The 20,254-nt window shown below is 50.1% G+C and overlaps 1 protein-coding gene across 2 annotated transcripts; it reads right to left on the bottom strand.

The window, feature by feature from the left end:
• Positions 1-408: 408 nt before the first annotated feature.
• On the bottom strand, positions 409-18,832 carry ORMDL3 (ORMDL sphingolipid biosynthesis regulator 3). Of its 2 annotated transcripts, XM_073325541.2 has the most exons (5): positions 18,721-18,736; positions 17,480-17,522; positions 9,935-10,140; positions 7,426-7,577; positions 409-5,817 (listed from the first exon to the last, which is right to left on the bottom strand). In XM_073325541.2, exons 3-5 carry the CDS (start codon positions 10,106-10,108, stop codon positions 5,682-5,684), a joined length of 462 nt encoding a protein of 153 aa, XP_073181642.1. In that variant the 5' UTR covers positions 10,109-10,140; positions 17,480-17,522; positions 18,721-18,736; the 3' UTR covers positions 409-5,681. The 2 variants fall into 2 exon arrangements, with proteins under 2 accessions (XP_073181642.1, XP_073181641.1); XM_073325540.2 differs by lacking the exon at positions 17,480-17,522 and having other exon boundaries at positions 18,721-18,832.
• Between the last annotated feature and the right edge of the window lie 1,422 nt (positions 18,833-20,254).

The raw sequence follows: 20,254 nt of genomic DNA, 5'->3' as shown, positions 1-20,254 counted from the left end.
CGGGCATCGTGCAGGTCTGAGAATCTCTCCCAGCAATTCCTGCCTCCAGCCCAACAGGTGATTGAACGAGAACATCTTTTAAAGACAACCACTTTCCATTTGACAACTCCAAGTGATGGAGAATCCATCTGATCGCTCATGGATCTGTTCCAACAGCTGATTTTCCTCGCTGCTAAAAATATGCATCTTATTTCCAGTTTGCACTTTGCATACCTCAACCTCCAGCTCTTTGCTCTTGTTATGCCTTTATCAGCAAGGGGATAGGAAAAGCCAAATTAAGTTACCAGCATAGGTTTGCGATCTGATACTCATTTGCCATTTACTGGTTTCCCCCACTCTTGGCAGTACAGTTTGCGATTAAAATGAAATTGATTCGCATACATATCACATGTAAAGAGCCTACACAGGTTGTTACATGAATACTGACCTTTATTAGTTTCTCTTAGAATACTGTACAAAGGAGTAATAAAAATAATATTCACACTTTGTCTTAGAAAGTTCCTCTAGATGAAACTTTTTTGTATACCCCAAAATGAGAGGGAACTGGAAAAAACAACGAAACTTCTATGTACAATGCAAGAAGGTTCCATACAAAACTGATTTAGCTTGCTGAAGTTGATCCAAAGAGTGTATTTTGTGCACCTATTTTATGCACGATGGTAAATCAAGCAATCTATCTCACTGCTATTAAAGAAAATCATAATATGCAATAGGAGATTCTGACTGGGTGCGACTGTCAACAGTGACCCAGCTGTTGTCCCCTCTTTGAGGACCAGTACCGTTCTTTTAATATTTAAATTATTTTTAAACTGCAGCTGCTGCTTTAAATAAATCCTCATTGACTAAACAGCCTTAGATCTCGGGGGGTGGGGTGAGGAGAGAAGGTTCCAGTCTTGCACTTGGACCACGAGGAAGGGCTGTATAGTGTCAGGTTAAAAATCCAGCTGCTGGAATCCAATTGCGAGACTGGGGCCTTCACTCAGCAACGCCAAGCTGTTGTTCCGTATCTTCTCCAAGCGGGAAGATGCCCTTTCTGTGCTATATGGACAAGCGCACAGTTCTCTCAGTGGTGGATGAAAAAGGCTTCCCAGCAACAAGAGCAGGCAACACGAAAGACTTGTGTCAGGCCAATGTCTGTGAACTGGTCTATTATTATAGATTTTAAAACCCCTCATTTCTTTATTGCTTCTCTGTATCCACAACAGACAAAACTACATTGAAAAGCATTAGCTGTACTGAAATTCACACCTACCGCTATGCAGGGAGCCAGCACAAGGCCTGGGGGAAGATTTTCCCAAGGGCCTAAGTGATTTAGGCACATAAATCCCAATGAAAGTCAAGGGTCTAACTCACTTAGGTGCTTTACACAAGGGTTGAATTCCACTCTGGGACCACCACACTTGGCTGCAGCCATATTAGAGAGTCTTGAGCACTTAAAATTCCTGCAAACTTCCCCACCCTGGGGTGCACGCAATCCCTCTTCTCCCCAAAGAGCTTCCTTGGTGTGTGCGCCATTTTCTCCAACTCTCCATGGCCTGAGTGGCCCTTCATCATTTGTCTTCTGATTCAGAGCTGGCATGTCTGGCCCATTTCACACCCACCCCTGTTTTATAAAAGTGGTTTCAATGCAAAGTTTCAGGAAATCTACAGTGTGGTTTGTTCAGTAATGTTTGGACTAGCGTTTCATGGCTTTTTCCTCTCAGATCACCTACGAGTGCCTCGTGAAGGGGGCTGTTCCCCATCACTGCACACTCAGACTCCCCCTTCTGAGTGACATTTTAATGGAAGCTCCCCCTGCACACGGAGGGGGAACAGATCTCTGACACATAATTATGCATCGCTCTTTTTAAAAGAGATTTTGGTTAAGTCCTAGGGCCTGATTCCCCTCTCACTTGAGCCAAGTAAGGCCCTGATTCAGCACAACACTTAAGTGTGTGCTTAAATTCCATTGACTTCTGTGTGTCTTAAGCACATGCTGAAGTGCTTCACGGAAACGGTTTTCACTGAAATGCTCATAAAAGAGAAATCATTAGACTTGCCTATGAATGTCACATCTTTGTAAACCCGTTGAGGAAAACGCTCACTCCGGGTTTTAAACTGCCCCCCTGAAGAGATCACGATTTTCAGTAGCTTTACATTTCATCATTAATTTAACAGAACTGATTACACATGACCAGTGTCACTGAACCCGCAAACAGTGCAGGTCCAGACCCCAGCTGATGTAAGTCTGCCAAGTTTCACCACTCCACAGCGGCCAAGGGCCTGGTGCCTAGCGTCTGCTTACATTTCTGCTACAAAATCACTTCAGCTTTCCATAGTTTACATGCATGAGAGAGAGGGAGGGAGAGAAGGCAGAACCTACATGTATCCAGGAACAATGGTTTTAAGCAAATAAAGAAAAAAAGTCTATTTATGGTGGGTTTTTTGCAAAAACACAAGGATAAAGTGATTCCTGCCCCACTTCTCTGGGTCAAGATTCCCACCTTTAAAGTAACTATTTTGTCTCTAGTTAGGTTTCTATTTGTCCCCAAAGCTAGATTAACATCACGCTGCATGTTCCATCTCTTACACTGGAGAAGGTTCAGCATCAGCATTGTAATTCTGTGACCTGCCAGACCTCTGCATTTGTCCAGCAGCGTGCACCTTAGACTAGGCACATCACCCCAGCAGTCTGGGCGAAGGTACTGTCTCTGCAGAGCAGAAGCCTGCCGTCTCACCGTTGCCATCTGAGGCATGTATCTACAATGTTCATTTCTGAATCCACTCAGACATTCTCACCAGAAAATAGCACTTGCCTAAAACTATTTTTTCCCAGAAGTCACCGGCTAGTAGCTTGAAAAGTGCACTAGCCCTGGGGTATACAGTACATTAACCAAAGCAACCAGCCACTCCCAGCCACGTCAGAGATGGGGGGTGGGGGGGGGGAAAGGAAGAGCCTTGTATTAAATAAATTAACCTTCTGCATTTGACAGGCTCCATTTTTCAATAACCCAAAGCAGGTTCTCTCCTTCTCTGCCATCAGCTAATTCTTCTCACCATCTTCCTTTTCACTAATACTTACAGGAGCATTCCCGTCTTTGAAGCGCTTAAGAGACAATGGCTAAATAAGCCTCACAACAGCCCTGTGAGGTAGGTTGATTATTTCTCCCCCCTCTGTGGGGTACAAATGATGAACCGGGGGCAGAGAGGTTAAGCAGTTCACCCAAAGGCAGGTGAGGAGTCAGTACAAGGGCTGAGATTCAAATTTGGGAATTCCTGTCTCCCAGTCCTGTGCTTGGACCCTTAGATCAGGTCTAAACTTCATCAATAGTATCCACCATTCTACCTGCTCAGTTCCAGAGCTGCATCTGCCTAATGCAGGAACTAAAATGTCTTCTTTAAAATGTTCACCCGGTCAGAAGACTCCAGACAATCAAATCACCACCAACAAAAAAGTCACCTTCATGAATGTGCAAGGGTATCATGAAAAATATAAACAAAGGCATATTTCAACCAGCATATTGACCCTCTAGAAAATCCTACGGTTACAAAGAGTGGACAGCTACCCCAGCCACTAGGGGCCAATTCTGTTGCTAACCCTTTGCTCTAGCTGGCAAATTTTTTTGGCCGGGGGGGGGGGCGGTGGAAGGAGGGCGAGATTCAGTGTTGCAACTATGCTTCATCCTTGGTTATCCAAACCTCCCTGTTACATTGGAAATGCCCTCCGCCCCCCATCTACTAATTACAAGCCTCTCATTTACCCCAATCAGTGATTATCAAAACTTTATTCAACAATCTCTTTCCACACTGGGATTATTGCATTTCTACTGCAGACTATACTTAAATTAAAAATCCCACCTTGTCCTCCAAACCAGCTCCTGACTCTGTGGATAACTAGCTTGTCTGTTAACAGCCACTTAGTAGAAACACACACGTGCTTTACTAGGTAGGGTTCCCTCCCGCACACCAATGCAGGGAGCAGAAACCGGGATCGCTCCACTGAGCAGCCTGAAATAAGCTCCTGATGCATAAACAAAATCAAACCAGTTAGAAACAGAAGGTTGGTTAGTCAGCTCCCCTTGTGGTTTAACTTCCCCCTGCAAAGCTGCATTGCCCCTTACTCTTGGGCTGCAAGTTCCACCCACTAACTGACAGGTGCCGTACCCCACCTCTGGATCTAGCCACCAGTTCAGGGGCAGAACGGCAGGGCTTTGGATTTAAACAAATACAACAAATCTGGACAATGAAGGCGACAGCGAAGCAAGAGTTGGTCGTCTTCCTGCTGTGCCCAACACCTTCACTGTCCAGACCCGGACAGGTGGGTAGCCCTCTGCAGCCATGGTCGGGGGAGGCAATAGACTGCACATCTCAGATTTTCTATGCCACTGATCAGTTAAATGCTTCAACGACTGGTCAGATCCATTGCCCTCTTGCTGGCCTGCCACATTTGCCGTCTGCTCCTGCCTTCACTTAGCAACATGGCCCCATTACAATATTCCCGTTCTACAACTCCTTTAACCTGGCTTGTGGCTCATAGTCTGCTGCTGACAGGTCATCAGCCCAGCCAGAAGTCCGAGAGCGGTTTTCTGCATGGGCTGTCACATGCGGAGATGTGCCCACCACTGGTATTTGGCAAATGCCAGTGATCTAGATCTAGACACTGGAGACCTGGGCAAAGGGGGCGGAAGACCGAGACCCATTTAAACTGATCACAGTCACCTCTCTGCCTGTACCAGCCCCCCATTACCGTGCCTGACGACAATCCATCCTTCACCTAGAGCAAGCCTGTCAGTCATCAGCCTTTCCCCCTCCTCGAGCTCCACATCAGGTGACTCAGATCACTCTGATGGGCAGAGTTAACATTTTTAATCACACCTCTTAGCCCTAGGTGGCAGTAGGATTAAGGGTAACACTGCGGGGCTGCATGTGATGGGGGAGAACATTCCCCCTTGCCCCATCACACACTCTTGAAAATATAACCACTTCCGCTTTAAACAAAGACAGACTTTGGTTATAGTTTAAACTAACAGAAACAACTTGGAATCCAATTCCCCCCTCCCCCCCCCAATCATACAAACTGTACTGTGGAAAATGGGAAAGCTTTGCTAGAAATGCCAGGTCGCTCCTTCCTGTTTTCTCATTAGAAAAAGTGATTCCCTCCCCAGTGGGAGGAGAGAGGTTTAAGAATAAAATCCACCTCCCAAAATTAAAGTGGCCAACTATTTTTTCACATCTGGGAAATCTGGCCATGCCCCCCTTTAATTTCCCCACGTAGCCCTTTGTGAGTGCATCTAACCTCAAAAAGGGCCAATGTATTTTAAAGTGCATTTGCCATAGTAATAACTACTAGCTCTTAAAGCTTTCTCCCAACCCCTGCTCTTTCCATTCAGCGTATTGGAGTCTCCCCGGAGACTGACCTATTTGTACCTTGACATCTCGGTCTATCTGCATCTACTCATGATACAGGAGCACAAGAAGTCCACCCCCCCAGTCTCCTGCTTCCAAGCTAAACTCTACTCAGGATTCTGCTACTCCAGAGTTTGCTTAGATTTATTGGGCTTGAGGATCCTGCATGCGGTATACATGTCTATTGGATACTGCATTTAAAGAGCCGCTGTGAAATTATATCCTGGTTTGGGGGGGAGAGAGGACTAAGAAGACCGGATTTCCCCTTCCACTTCTGCTCACTGCATCCAGGGAGCTCAGTACTTGTTGATCCCAAAGATCCGGACTCCATGGAGCTGGGGCAGCTTGGGGATTAAGACGCTCATCAGGGAGATGGTGTTGATTATGAAGTGTATCCGGTCATATTTCGTGTAGAAACTGGTGAGGAAATACCTAGGGGAGAGAGAGAAGCAGAAGTTGAATCACAGTTACCCACAGCTTCCATCACTCCCCGGGGCTGATCTCAGGAGAGATACTGGTAGCAAGCGACTCATTGACTGCTTTTCCTGCTACAACCCATACTGCGCCCGCTAGCCGACTCCACCTCTGAATCTAGCCACCGGCTCAGGGTAAGGAGGCAGGGCTTCAGATTAGCCCACCAAAGCAAAGCTGGGTCAGCTAAAATAAACAACAAGGATCTGGTTTCTAGCAGCTAGTGAACCCCGATTCCAAAGTGGATTTAGTCTCACACTGGAGGAATCTCAGTCTCTCTCCTCTTCTGGCCATGAGCTCTGGTCCCAAAAGACTTGAAACAGCTGAGAAACTTTGCACCAGTAGCTAGTGTGCACTTCCAGCAACGGACGCGGCAGAGACTGGCCCTTCAGAAATATCTTCAGTCGATGTGATGGAGCCTACCCTCCACCCCTCGCACTGTGGATGGTTAGAAAACAACATTTCCCAGCAGCGATTACATCAGTCAGAACTGAAATGTGGGTGGCAGGGGAGCGAGGGGGAAGAGAGCAGTGAAAAGCAAGATGTTCCCCTTGTTGATGTGATTTTACAGTCTGATCCAGACTCCAACGCTTCACTCCACTGGGACTCTGCAGACTTTGGATGCTCTAAAGAATTTCTCCATCACACTAAACACAAACTACTTGTCTTTGCTTTCAGAGCCCCTTACGGCCTCTCCCACCCTACTTCTCTCTCATTCCCTCCTGAGAGTTTGACACCTGCCTTCAGTAAAGCCAGGGTGCCAGCCTTCACTGCCCATCTGTTAGATTTTCAGACGAGCACCTTCATGCTTCTCCCTTGCTGCCCCTTGTGCTGGGAAGGAATTCCCCATAAAAATCCACAAAGCCATCTCATCGCCCCCCACCAAATCCCTTCTGCCATGAGGCCAAATCCAATACCCCTGGTCTGGAGGCTAGATTCAGCGATGGGGTCAGTTAGTGAGTGTAACTTGACAACAGTCAAGCTGCTGGTGGGCTGAAACTATTGCCTGTTGGTCTCATAGAGCTTGCCCCAAACCATCCCTAGAGTATCCACTTGTCTCTTGTCTTATATGTAGATTGTTCACTGGGGCGGGGGGGGGAGACAGAGACAGTCTTTTTGTTCTGTAACTGTACAGCACCTGGCACAATGGGGTCCTGGGTCTGTGACTGGGGCTCTTAGCTGCTACCATAATACACATAAATAACCTTAACGTTAATAAGAATAATGTTAATCACTGCCAGCCCTGCTGACTTGTGAGATAGTGGACCTTCGAAGTGCATCAGGGCTGCACTGGTCTCTTTCCATCAGTGCTTTTTATTGGCCTGACCCAGGCTGAATAGCACCGTGACACAAGCTCAAAGCAGATCCCCAAGACATCCACGCCAGGAGTGGTGGACAGCAGCACAGATACAAGTGGGCTACGGATACTGTGAATAAATCGGTTATTGCAACATACGTGGATCTGCTTTTAGGCCACTGAGCTAGCATTGTTTTTGGAGGACAATGGAGGGCTTTAGCTTCGTTCGACAGGGTGCCGCTGCGACCCGCCAGCCCGCCCGAAGTACTCACAACACGATGGGCGTGATGGTCAGGAACTTGCGCGATGCCGTGAACTGCACCCCATAGTCCATCTGCTCCCAGTGCGTGAGCAACCGGGCCTTCCCCTGGTCTGGAGTCTCAAAGGGCGTTCCTTTCACGGTGTGCAGGAAGATGTACATGCTCTGTAGCAAGCAGGAGCAGAAGGTAAAACTTGTGTAGCCCTCTGAGACCGGGTGTCTGGAGAGATTCATTTGAACTCAGCCAACAACTCATCCCTAGGAAAGCTCTTACACTCGCAAGCTGCAAGCCAGGGCTGTGTCACTAGGGGGAGCTGTTGTCATCTGAGGTTTTTTTTTGGGGGGGGGCATTGGCAATTAGGGTCCCACAGGATATGAGCCAGTTACAGCCCAGCGAGGAAGCCTGCGTTCTTGAGCTCAAGCTGTAGCAGCTCCTACTTCTAGCTCTGGAGCTCCCTGGTGCACTGGCCAAGATGGTGACAGCCACATTAGGAAATTCAGATCCCCGGCATCAAAGGAGAATATGGAGTGGAATCAAACTTCAGTATCGCATCTCTTCCTGATGCACAGACTTAGGCGTGAACATGGCCATGCAGTTGCACAGACAATACCAGGTGCTTCCTGCCTGTCGGCCAGGAGAAAGCCTTTGAAATGGAACAGCCACAGACTCGCTGCCCTCGGCCCTGCGTTGCATGTTAGTGGTGTATGCTGAGAGTGGCATCTCCCAGGCTCTATTCCCAGTTCTAACCTCAACTGACATTTCATCCCTACGTGCCACAGTTCCCTCAGTCAGCTCAGTGGACTGAACACTGCATTGGGCACTCAGGAACCCTGGCTTCTATTTCCAGCCCTGGCCTTGGGCAAGTCAACCTCTCCGTGCCTCAGTTTCCCCATCTGTAAAATGGAGATAATGACACCAACCTCCTGTGTAAAGGACTGTGAGCTCTACCGGTGAGACGCACTAGATAAAAGCTGAGTATTATTGTAACTGGACCTTAAGCAATCTCCTGGAAAAATCCCACTGACACTCACTCCAGTTACACACCAGCAACAAATCCTTGGATAAGCCAATGACAAATCTGTTGGCATTGTTGTTTATGAACAAGTGCTGCTGGCCCTTTAAAAGCCTCCCGCTCCTAAGACTAACCACTCTAAACTGGACAGAGGCCAAGGCAAGGAGGTCCGATTGGCACAAGAGCAGAGCGCACCAGTGCTGATCTCAGCCCTTTTGCTCTGAGCTCCAGCTGCTGATTGCTCGAGATCTGGATGGTTTTTACAGGCTGGGGCGTCAGGGGCCCTGCGAGGGAATCGAACCTTGGCCTATCTGCGGCCAAGGTCTCTGATTAATCTCAGGCCGAGAGTCACTTTAACCAAAGGGCACAAACAGACCAGCTGCTGTGTCTGTGTTAACATCTGGGTTTCTCTGACCTGGAAATCAGGGAGCAAGCTGCTGCATGGAGCCACGGTCTGATCTCGGGGAGACACGCAGATCGAAACGAGGGGAGTCAGGAGGGGGAGAATATGTCATCCGTGAAAAGCGGGTGGTGTTTTTCTCAGCCCCAGAGGAAAAGGTTCGGCTGAATGGCTGCGGTTGTGTCCTGTCCCAGCAGAGGGCAGCAGTGTGTCCACTCACCCGCCCCCCAACCCCCCCCCCCCGAAGCCCACACCTGATGGAAACGGACTGTTTCATTTCTGTGATCCACTCGAGTCGGTGACACCCCGTTCACATCATGCACTTGCTCCAGATACAGTATCATTAGTCTCAGACAAATGGCCAACAACCCCCCACCCCATCCCTCGGTTTTGTACCCTGGTCCTCTCACATGGGCCCATCCCAGCTCACAAGTCAGCAGCTAATTTTTATAAACCCTCCACCCCTGGGTGCAAAAACCCACCTTGCCCTTCCTGCCTCTCCCTTTGTTGCCAGTAACACCAGAGGATTCCTGGGCAGCTGGTCCCCCTCTGGGCCTGACCCTCAGAGGGTGTGAGGCTGTCATAGCTCCTAGTCCTTGATCTTTTAGCTCAAGCTGTAGAGACCCACCCAGGAGGTTGCAGGTTCAACCCTCTGTGTCAGCCAAGAGGACAGTGGTCACACACAGTTCCCCCACCTTGCACTGCTCCGCCACGCATCCGGGGGCCAGACAGTAGTTCACACCCACAGCCTATTCCCGCTCCTGCGGGGGGCCTGTTCGGGTGGCTTTGGTGATACGGACACTTGCCTGGATGGGAGCTAGTCTGAGACCCAAAATCAATTCAGGCAGAGGACACTGAACAACACGTTTGGTTGTTACCACACGGGCTGGATTTGAACCCGTGACCTCAAGGGGTAAGGGGGCTGAGCCTGGGATGTGGCTGCTCAGTCAGCTGGACTCTAACCCACACACTCGCAGGAACTCAGGACTTGGGGGGTCTGATTTCACTGTAGGATCCCTCAGCAGTACCCCCTGAAGGGCTAACCACCCATGTGACCGAGCCCAACTGGGGGTACCCCATGGGGCCAGTTAGCTGTGGTGCCCCCTTACCATGTTGTGGATGATGTTGGTGAGAGTCCAAACCACAGGGACACTGAAGAAGGGGATGCTGAGGAGGACCACATGCAGCAGGCCAATCCCCAGCACGTAGGAGAGCCAGATGCCCCGGCTGTTCATGACGCGGGTGTTGGGGTTCACCTCGCTGTGAGCTGTCCCCACGTTCATGCTGGCTCGTGTGTTGGATAGGCAGTCCTGAACTGAACCAAGAAGAGCAAGAAGCAGGTCAGTGCAAGGAGGCAGCAGACTCCACTAAGCTAGAAGCTAACCAGAACCCTCCATGCAATGACCCCATCCTTCCCTGTCCCTGCTATTCAGCCAAGACCAGCCCAGCATGGAGCATTGTCTTGCAGGTAAAGCACCTGACAGGAAGTCAGGACTACCGGATTCTGTCCCAGACACTGCCACCCTCTCACCACAAACCTTGGGCAAGTCACTTCACTGCCCTCTGCCTCAGTTACCCTAGTTATAAAACAGAGACGACAGTCTTGTGTGCGAGCTAAATCCACTCGAGTTTGAGATTCAGGTGGAAGATGCCAGGGAAACGGGAAGCATCTCTACACTGGGGTATTTATAATTCTAGTGGTATATTCTGGTGGAACCAGGGCACATGGATGATTTCAGTCCTGTGACTGCCTGTGAAGAGCCAAATGGGTAATTTCACAGCATAATATGGACCAAATTTTCTTTCGCAGGACACATTAAGACCCTGGTCCTGAAAAATCTGGAGCATAGTTACCCACATGCTGAAGTGTTTGCAGGATCTAGGCCATTACAGGTCCTAAGAAAAACTTCAGGCCCGATTCTGCAAAGTCTTAGTTGTGTGTAACCTTACACCTAGGATTAGCCCCATTGACTGCCATAGGGTTCTGCGTACCTGCAGGAGCCTCCCCACACTGACCCACATCACAGAACTGGGCTCTTGTTTTATAAGCAGTTAAAAAGAAAAGTCTCCCAATTAAAGACTTTGCAGAGATCATTGCAGCAATGGGTAGGAGAAATGAAGAGCTCCAGGAGAGGACGGAGAGAGATCCTTTGACAGCAAGGTTAGGAACGATGCAGGGAGGTCACTTCACCACTGGGTGCCTTACAGGAGAAGGCTCCCACCCTGCCGTGGGGTAGGCTGTGCAGACCCCAGGAGCAGCAGGGAAAGAAGCATTTTCAAAGCAATTCCGATAAGGCCAGAAAGAGAGACTCACTACTGGAAAGGAGAAGATTGTCAGAGGTTGGATTTGGTGCCATACACAGCAATCCGTAAAATCTCAGGGCCTAGGGCTGCTGCACTCATTCGCTGGCATAATGAAACAGGTTCAAAAGCAAACACCAGTCACAGGAGTCAATACAGAGCACGCTGACTGAACTTTCATCTGATGATGAAACACACAAGCAGCAGGAGAAGAATGGAGCTGGACAGACCTATCTGTAGCCAAGGTTCGAATGCTGCTACCAGCCTACAGGGATAAAAAACCACCATCACAAAGCAAACAGGAAATGAGGCTTTTCACCCCCGCCGCATCAGATCTCAGCCGGCTGCTGTCCAGCTGGTACACTCCAAAGCTGGAGCCAATCGGAAGGCAGATTGTGATGTCATTCAGTCAGAGCGAGATCACAACCAAAAAACTCAGATTCCAGAGACAGCCAAAAGGTGCTAATGATGGGCCCACTCCTGTGAGCATATTGCTCCCAGGCAGTGGGATAACTTGTGGTACTGAGCAATGAGCTCACTGCTAAGCCAAGGAAGCAAGTATTTTCAGGCTCAGCTAGAGTGACCAGATGTCCCAATTTTATAGGGACAGTCCTGATATTTGAGGCTTTTTCTTATATAGATGCCTATTACTCCCAACCCCCCGTCCCGATTTTTTACACTTGCTGTCTGGTCACTCTAGCTCAGACCTTTGTGGGACTGAAGCAAGGAACCTCATCGCCATCTGTCTCCCACAGGTGCCAAGTACCAAGGTGCCAGCACACCTTCAACAGAGCAGTGGGTGTATTCGCCATCACTTGAAGCCTTGCTAAAAGACTCTTCAGCTCCTCCACCACCACTTCCTGGGCTCAATGCAGGAATCACTGGGAGGGCATTTCGGGGCTGTGCTATACAGCAGGTCAGACTAGATGATTAGACTCGTTGCATGCATTATGTTAAGGGTGTATGCAAGGTCAGGGCCAACATTTGGAAACGTTTGCCCATCCCTGGGTGCTTCTTAAAACTAATTTCTATATATTTTGTCAGGCTTTATTCCAAAGCCGCTTTGTTGCTTTTTGGCAGATTTTTCAAAAAGTTGACAGATTTCTGCATTAGTAGGCGCATACAACTTTGTCATTCAAAGTTTAGTAGCTACCAAAGTACAGATGCAGAAATGAAAAGGCCTAGACAAGCCAGGCTCCCTCTTCCTGGTAAGTTTCTAGTGCTGTTGCTGGTTTAACTCCAATGGCCAGGAGACCAATTTGCTGCTGTTCTCCAGCTCCCACATGCCCACGTTGTGTGGGAGGCGGTTTTGCAGCCAGACCTCTTGTTGGGTTCTCTATGCAGCAGCCAGATGTTCCAAGTTTCCTTACACAGAATCCACAGAACAAACACTCTCCCTCCTGCAACCGCTGTTGGCCATGCGGCGTCCTTCAGGCCTCCTGTAGTCACCTGCGGATGCTGCTCAGCATCAGACATTCAACGCGAGGCAGGGCTGCGATCCGACAGACACACCCATTTCTCTGCCACTTAGAAACCTCGACACCCCAGGCCGACAAGTGGTTATGCTTGGAGAGGACTTTGGACCTGCTCTACTGCCTGCAGACAGGACACCCCAAATCTGCTAATTGCTCAGCTTCTCATCACCACTTCCCCAGATCACAGCTCATCCCCCGAGAGGGGCCAGCCATTGATATGCTAGTGGGAGACAGAGGCATGGTCTGAGCAGGGGGCTAGGAGGCAAGAACTCGTGAATCCCAATCACAGCTCAGACACTAACCCCATCTTCAGCCTTAGGCAGGTCAAGTAGGGCCCGATCTGCGGCCCATTGGAGTCAATGGGCAGACTCCTACCGACCTCAGAATCGCATGCTGAGGCCAAACAACATGTTGAATATCAGCTGCTTCAGTATCCTGGGTGTCCAGCTTGAGGACACTCTGGCTTGATTTTCAGAGAGGGCTGAAAATCCAACTCAGCCCCAGAGAAAAAAATCAGGCCAGTTGCAAACTAAGAAGGCACTTTTGAAATTCAGGCCCGTCGCCTTTTTGTGCCTCAGTTTCCCATTTGTAAAATGTGGATTAGAAATCAACTTCAAGTGGACACCATGGGGATCACGGCCCACCGAGGACATCCACCACTGAGAAATATCAGAAAAATATTGCAGATTCCATTTCAAATTCTCTCTTCTCCTGCCTAAAATACCCTGTCATCCCTTTTGTCCAGGACACCCCTGTTCCTGGATCGATAGTTACATCTCTTGTACAGAAGTCATCCCTAGACCCACTCTCTCCACGCCTCACAGGTCTCTGCGTCTTATTTCAAAGGTTGCTTAGGAGCTGCTAACGGCCCCTCCCCCGCACAACACAGCTTCTTAGCTTTACAGATGGGATTTGTTCACCTCCAGGAAAAACAAAGCACGTGAGAAAAGTGATGGAAACTTTGCTCCAGCCCCCTCCCTCCTTCTGAAGCAGATGGCTGCTAAGCTCCAATTTCCCAGCAGTGCAACTGTTTCTCAGGGGTGGAAAGACTTTAATGTTTCGCCAGGCTGAGCGTGAAGGTTGGGATTGTTGCAATGCTGGAGAGCATCCGCCCAAGGGGGAGAAAAGTCCAAGTAGTTGTGGGAGCTAGACCCATCTCTGTGACAGACAAGTCTATGGAGCCTTCTACCTGCTCTGTTCCAGTCCAGCATCCGGACCACCACAGCTCTTCCAGTCCTGGCCTCCCAGCACACCCAGCTGTCCCAATGCTCCTCAATCCTGACCCGCAGCCCCTGCTATGCCAGCCCTGGGCTCCCACCACATGCTTTGTGATGCCACTCAACCTCAACTCACAACCGCCTGACTATCCCCCATGGAACCTGCTCGGCACACAGATCACATGCGGAAAAGGCAGCAGTAAGATCTGGGGCGCCATACAGAGTCTGAGCTATTGTCTGGGGTCCCCACGTCCTAGAAAGCGCTGGGGTCATGAATTCTCCTCACCACACAGGATCAGATGCAGCTCTGGCCCAAACCAAACATTCAGCTGGAAGGAGACAGAGGTTTGTGCTGGCAAAGAGCAGAGCTTGTCCCGGAGGGCAGAGAAGTGACTCCCAAGAAGAACATAAGAACAGCCATACTGGGTCAGACCATGGTCCATCTAGCCCAGTATCCTGTCTCCGACAGTGGCCAATGCCAGGGCTTCAGGGGAGTGTACAGAACAGGGCAGTTGGAGTGATCCACCCTTGTCCTCCCCTCTCGGCTTCTGGCAGTCAGAGGTTTAGAGTCGCCCTCACTAAGGGGCTGCATCCCTGACTATCTTGGCTAATAGCTATTGATGGACCTATCCTCCATGAACTTATCTCATTCTTTTTTGAACCCTGTTATAGTCTTGGCCTTCACAACATCCCAAGGCAATTCCTATGTGAATAAGTACTTCCTTGTTTGTATTAATCCTGCCACCTATGAATTTCAGCAGGTGGCCCCTGGTTTTTGTATTATGGGAAAAGGATAAGTAACACTTCTCTATTCACTTTTTCCACATCATTCATGGTTTTACAGACCTCTACCATACTGCCCCTTAGTGGTCTCTTTTGTAAGCTAACCAGCCCTAAGTTTTTTAGTCTCTGCTTGTATGGAAGCTGTTCCATCCATATCCTTGAATATCTGTGTTGTTCTTCTCTGAACCTTTTCCGGGTCCGCCATATCCTTTTTGGGATGGGGTGCCCAGAACTGCTCACAGTATTCACGGTGTGGGGGCACCACTGGATTTATACAGTGACATTACGATACTGTCTTATTATCTGTCCCTTTCCTAACCTATCATTATTCTGCTTTTGTAGCCTCTTTAACTTCCCATAACATTTCACAATTGCTGTCCCCATCCTGGTCAGGTGTTCAGTAGTGTATTCCTGCTGCTATATTCTTTTTATTCAAGTCTGGAATTTCTGTCTATGGCGACTCTATGGTACAGTCTGTTTCATGTCTTATCTATGGGTTTTTTCTTTTTTTAAGCATATAAATGCCACTCCCCCACCCACAACCTACACTGTCATTCCTATATATTTTACACTCTGGTATTACCGTGTCCTGTCATTATCCTCATTCCACCAAGCTTCCATGATGCCTATTATATTAATATCCTCATTTAATGCCAGACACTCTAGTTCACCCATCAGAGTATTGAGATTTCTAGCGTTCATATATAAGCACTTGTACATTTTGCCCATAATTCAGTGGCTTGCCTTCCTGTGCTATATTTAAATGGCACTCGAAACGAGAGCCAAATTAAACTCTGCGACTCTGCCTGAAGCCAGCAGGAGTTACACCATCCTACACTGAGCCACGCTGGGTAAAGGACTCCAAAGGGAGGGTCCTTTGGAACCAACACAGATGACAAACAACCAACATATTACACAATACATAGTATGTGGGAGATCAGGCTGTTAATGGGCCCATGAGGCAGCGAGCCATTCGCTGGGCGGATGGGCATGATGCCTTCAATATGCATGGCTGGCCATTGGGGAGCGAGCAATTTCCCCACCCTCCTTAATGGGGATGGATGCGGTCTCCTAAAACCTGCTCTTCTCCATAGCGCCCCAGTCGAAGGGCAGCCCTTCCAAACATACCTGCCAGCCACAGGATCAGCTGGAAGGTGGGGACCAGCCTACCACATTGTGTGAGGTGTACAGCACCCGTTTGCTGCAGTGTTATATGGGAACGGGCTATGCCCCACCACTTGCCACAAGATGTACCAGCACCTCCACCCCCTGCCAGATGGGCTCTATAGCTCTGGAGGCATTTAACAAGTCCTTTTTACACCACTATCATGTTAATTTTCAAAGCACTTCGTATTAGCTGATTAGTGCCAGGGTAAGTCTAATTTAGGTGATAGGATGATACTGAAAACCCCCAAGAGATCATTTGGGCTGCATCATTCACTTCTTAGCACCTGGTATGGTCTCTTTACACCCACTTTACACAGGTAGGAGTGACTAGAGGAGGGGTGAGACCGTGGGGATATCAGGTGTGGGGTGTGCTATGAAGTGCTTTCCAGACAGGTTGGAGTAGAACACACTAGATTCCAACCCCAGCCACCCTGGGGAAACCCAGAATGACTTCTGTGAAGTCAATGGGATCATCTGGGGTTTACACCAGCATCAATGAGATGACGCTCCGGCCTTAATCCGCAAAGAGCTCAGGGAATGCTATGTTGCAAAAAACCAGAGGGTTTGAATGGGGATGTTTTGTACATGACCCACAAGTGCCACAACATTTGCTCAAGCTGAGTGTGTGCAGACCGTCAGTCTGCTCCATTGGGTAGCAGGACCAGGGTTACAGGTTTTTGGAGGAGGGACTGGAACAATAATTACTGATCACACCCCAGATGCACAGAGCTCTACGCATTTACAGTAATAGATGCTATCTAATCAATCCCCACCTGACAGCATCCCAAAGCATCAGCAGCCTCATTCTATAGATGATGCCAAGGTTCTCCAGAGAAGCGAAGTCACTTGCTCCTACCCACACAACAATCAATGGCAGAGCTGTGCTAAGGACCAGGGGGTTCCCAGCTCCCAGGCCCATGCTCAGACCACATGTAACCTCTCACACTAGTTCTGCTTCTGCCAGTGTGTCCCACCTGTGCCCTCTTTAGCTTGTCAACTAGAGCAAAGGGCCTGAACTAAAATATACAAGCAGGATCAAATCTGGATCCATAATTTGCAGCTTCCAAGTGCCATTTCCAGAACACATCATCTGAACAATCCTGAGCACTGGGGGAATGTCCGGATCCCTAGTTATGACCGTGGGGTGATGTGGGGAGAAGGGGTTGGCAGCCATCTGTGGTTGCTGTTATTTGAACATAGTCTGCTGTTATCAAAGCAAACACTGCACACGCAAGCTTTCGATGGGAGTTCCCAGACGACTGGTATTGCTCAGATCATCCAGTTTTATTCCCTGAGCCACCTGAGGGATGTTCGTGGGGCCCCAGAGTCACTTTTGTGAGCTCAGCCTGGGACTTTTCAATGCAGAATAATCTTATCTCTTTGGAAGAACAGGGGCTCCCATAGCATATAGCAAAACTGCCAGTTGCTTGGGTTTCCCCATGGAAATAGCAATATGGCTACAGAAGAGTATTATTTATCTGTACAGTGGTAGCACCTAGGAGCCCCAGGCATGGCCAAGGACCCAGATCCTGTGGTGCTAGGAACTGTACAAGCACAGAATAAAACTGGTCACTGCCCCAAAAAGCTGGCAATCTAAGCCAAGCGAAGATTGCAGGCTGTCCTGGAGAGATGGGTGCCCTGAGGCCTCTCCAGTACTGCTTGGGATGCAGGAGGAAGGGGAAATACATACCCAAGCCAGAAGAGAACCCACCTTACGGGGATCGTGTCCCAGCTTCTCTCAGCCTACAGATTCCCTAAGAAAAGGTCCCAGTCACACAGCATGCCTCTGCTGGGGATTTCCCACAACTGCACGTAGATCCCCATGGCTTCTTGGCAGTGGCTTTTGAGGGCTACGTTGCCTATGAACTGCAGAAGGCCTCTGCTCCCTCACAGCTCCAGCTTCACCCCCCACCTCTGCTTGCTCAGCAGAATTTGTTCCAGTCTGCACTTTCCCCAGATGCCACCCACGATTAACCTCTTCGTGGCAACTTAGGGACTTGTTGCTTCCTAGCTGTGCCAGCCCATTCCACTACATTGTGTTATAGGAAACTGCTGCAGGAGCGGACGCCTTGCTCCAGTCGCACAACTCGATTTTATCCGACAGCTCAGCTGGGAGGCTTTGTGAGAGTCTGTGAGGGGAGGACAAAGAGGGGACGGGACACTGAGTCTTTCACCTCGAGGTCACCAGTTCAAATCCAGCTTAGGCTGGCAGCGCAGTTGGGCCTTTGGACAAAGACCCAGATCACAATGGAGATGGCAGCCTCAGTGGAGAGGCAAAAGATGCTGTCAGACATAGGGACCAAAGGGCCTCTGCAGGCCAGTAGCTGTGTGGGGGGAACGTGGCTGGGGATTTGTGGGAAACTTCCCCATACTGTATCTGCTCTGTGGACGCCAAGAATCTAGGGCTGCCAAGCCACCAAGTCACCTCTCCCTAGAGACCTTCCTTCCACGATACCCCCCTGGGGGCCCCTCTTGTGCTGCTTGCCTGCAGTCTGGATAAAGGCATCCCGGAAGCTCCCTCCCAGTCCTACCCCCCCCAGGTCCCGGTCACCCCAAAAAACTCCGCTCGACAGAACCAACACCCTTTGGAGCGCTAAAGAAAGGTCCAAGGGCCTAACCCCATGATGCACGCCAAAGCCTGCCAACCCGCCCTGGCAGGCTCCCAGCCCCACTCCCCCCAAGGGGGAAGTGGGCACCCCCCCCCAGCTGGCTTCCCGACCTCTCATGGCCCTAGACAGCAGACTCCCCCCATTCCGCCTCCCTCGTCCAGAGTCCAGCACCCCCACACTCCCTTAGCCCCCTTGCCCCTCCCATCACGGGGGCCGCCCCCCAAGCCTTGCACCCCCCCCCAACTCTGCCCCTCAATGCCTGCCCCCCCCGCCCCAGGTCCCTGCCCCCCTTCTCCTGGGCCCCTATCTCCGCCCCGCTGCAGACCCCAGCCCCGGTGCTCACCGCGCTGCGCAGCCGCCTCTCGGCCCGGCGCCCCGGGCCTCTCCCCGCAGCCCAGCGCCGCTCCCCGCCGCCGCCGCCGCGGACAACACAGCCGCAGCTGCTGGCAGCTCCGCCCTCCCCAGCACCCCCCCCCCCGCGGGCGCGGGGCGCGCTGGGAAATGTAGTTCCCCTGGGCAGCTCGGGACTCCCACATGTCCCATGGCCCCTGGGAGCCGCCGCCGCCGCCGCGCGCTCCCTGCCAGCTCGCTGCAGATGGTTTTATGCGCTCGTTCATTTTATTGTATTTCCGTGCACTGGTTCCCATCTCTGACTTGTTATGGTTTGCAGCCCCCGTGATTCTCTCATGAATCGTCAGCAGCCCGGGCTTGGCTTTTTACTCCGTTATGGTTCGCTGCCCGTCGGCTGCGTGCCCGGCGCTGCAGGGTACACGCAGGTCCGGCCCTAGGCTGGCAAAGGCTACAGGCCTCATCCCGCACCCGCGTCACTTTCCGACCATGAACGGTCCCACTGAAATCAGCGTAGTAGTAAAGTGAAGTGTGGGCATACATGTTTGCAGAATTGGGGTTGTAAGGGTGCGCTTCAACTTTGTGTGTGAGTAAACGCGCTGAATTCAATGGGGCTAAGCGCATGCTTCACTCTTTGCAAGGGACGGTGGCAAAACCCTCCCTGCCCTGAGAAGCTTGCATGTTCTGTGAGTTCAGCCCCTTCAAACTCGCATATCTTACTCCCACGAGCTAGCCTGGAGTGTGCAATGGAAACAACATGGGTGGATCCTGTTCCCAGATGGAGCCTAATTGAAATCAAATGGGGCTCTGTGGGGGCATGAGTATCCAATCTCAGGAACAGGGCCCTGAGAAATCAGATAAGTAAAGTTATTCACATGTGTAAGTGTTTGCATGGCCAGCTTCTATTTGTCCAGTGTTTCAGCAAGAAGTACGCATTGCAAAGAAGCAGACACTGTGATATAAGTGTGTGATTTTGTGCTGAATAGAGAGGTGAGATGGCCTTATGAACAGCGAATTGGACTGAGCCTCAGGAAATCTGGGTCACTTCTTGCCTATGTTAGTGATCTGGGGGCAAGTCTCTGTCCTCTGTTTCCCACTTGTCTATTTAGACTGGAAATTCTTTGGTGCAGGGACTGCCTCACTCTCCTTTTCTCTCCACTTTCCTCCAAAAGGCTCTCCTGCTTCCATTCACTTCAGTCCTTAATTTCTCCCCCAAATTATCATTATTATTATGGTAGCAGCTAGAGGCCCCAGCTGAGATGAGGGCCCCATTGTGCTAGGTGCTGTACGTATATATAGTGAGAGACTAAGAACTTACAGTCTAACTAGACAAGACAGACAAAGGAGGGACAGTTACCTGTTTTGTACAGAGGGGGAAATTGAGGGCCAGAGAGATTAGATGACTTTGCCCATGTCACTCAAGGAGTCTGTGGTAGAACTGAACCCAGCTTGCCTGAGTCTTAGCCCAGGATACCAGCCTTTCCAAAATGTCCAAGTTTCTAGCTTCCAGATACTGGCAGAAATATACA

The sequence above is a fragment of the Lepidochelys kempii genome, chromosome 27 (assembly GCF_965140285.1).
Source record: "Lepidochelys kempii isolate rLepKem1 chromosome 27, rLepKem1.hap1, whole genome shotgun sequence".
In the NCBI taxonomy this organism is placed as follows: domain Eukaryota; kingdom Metazoa; phylum Chordata; order Testudines; family Cheloniidae; genus Lepidochelys; species Lepidochelys kempii.
The sequence above is the reverse complement of the archived record's forward strand: the minus strand, read 5'-3'. Positions and strand labels throughout refer to the sequence as shown.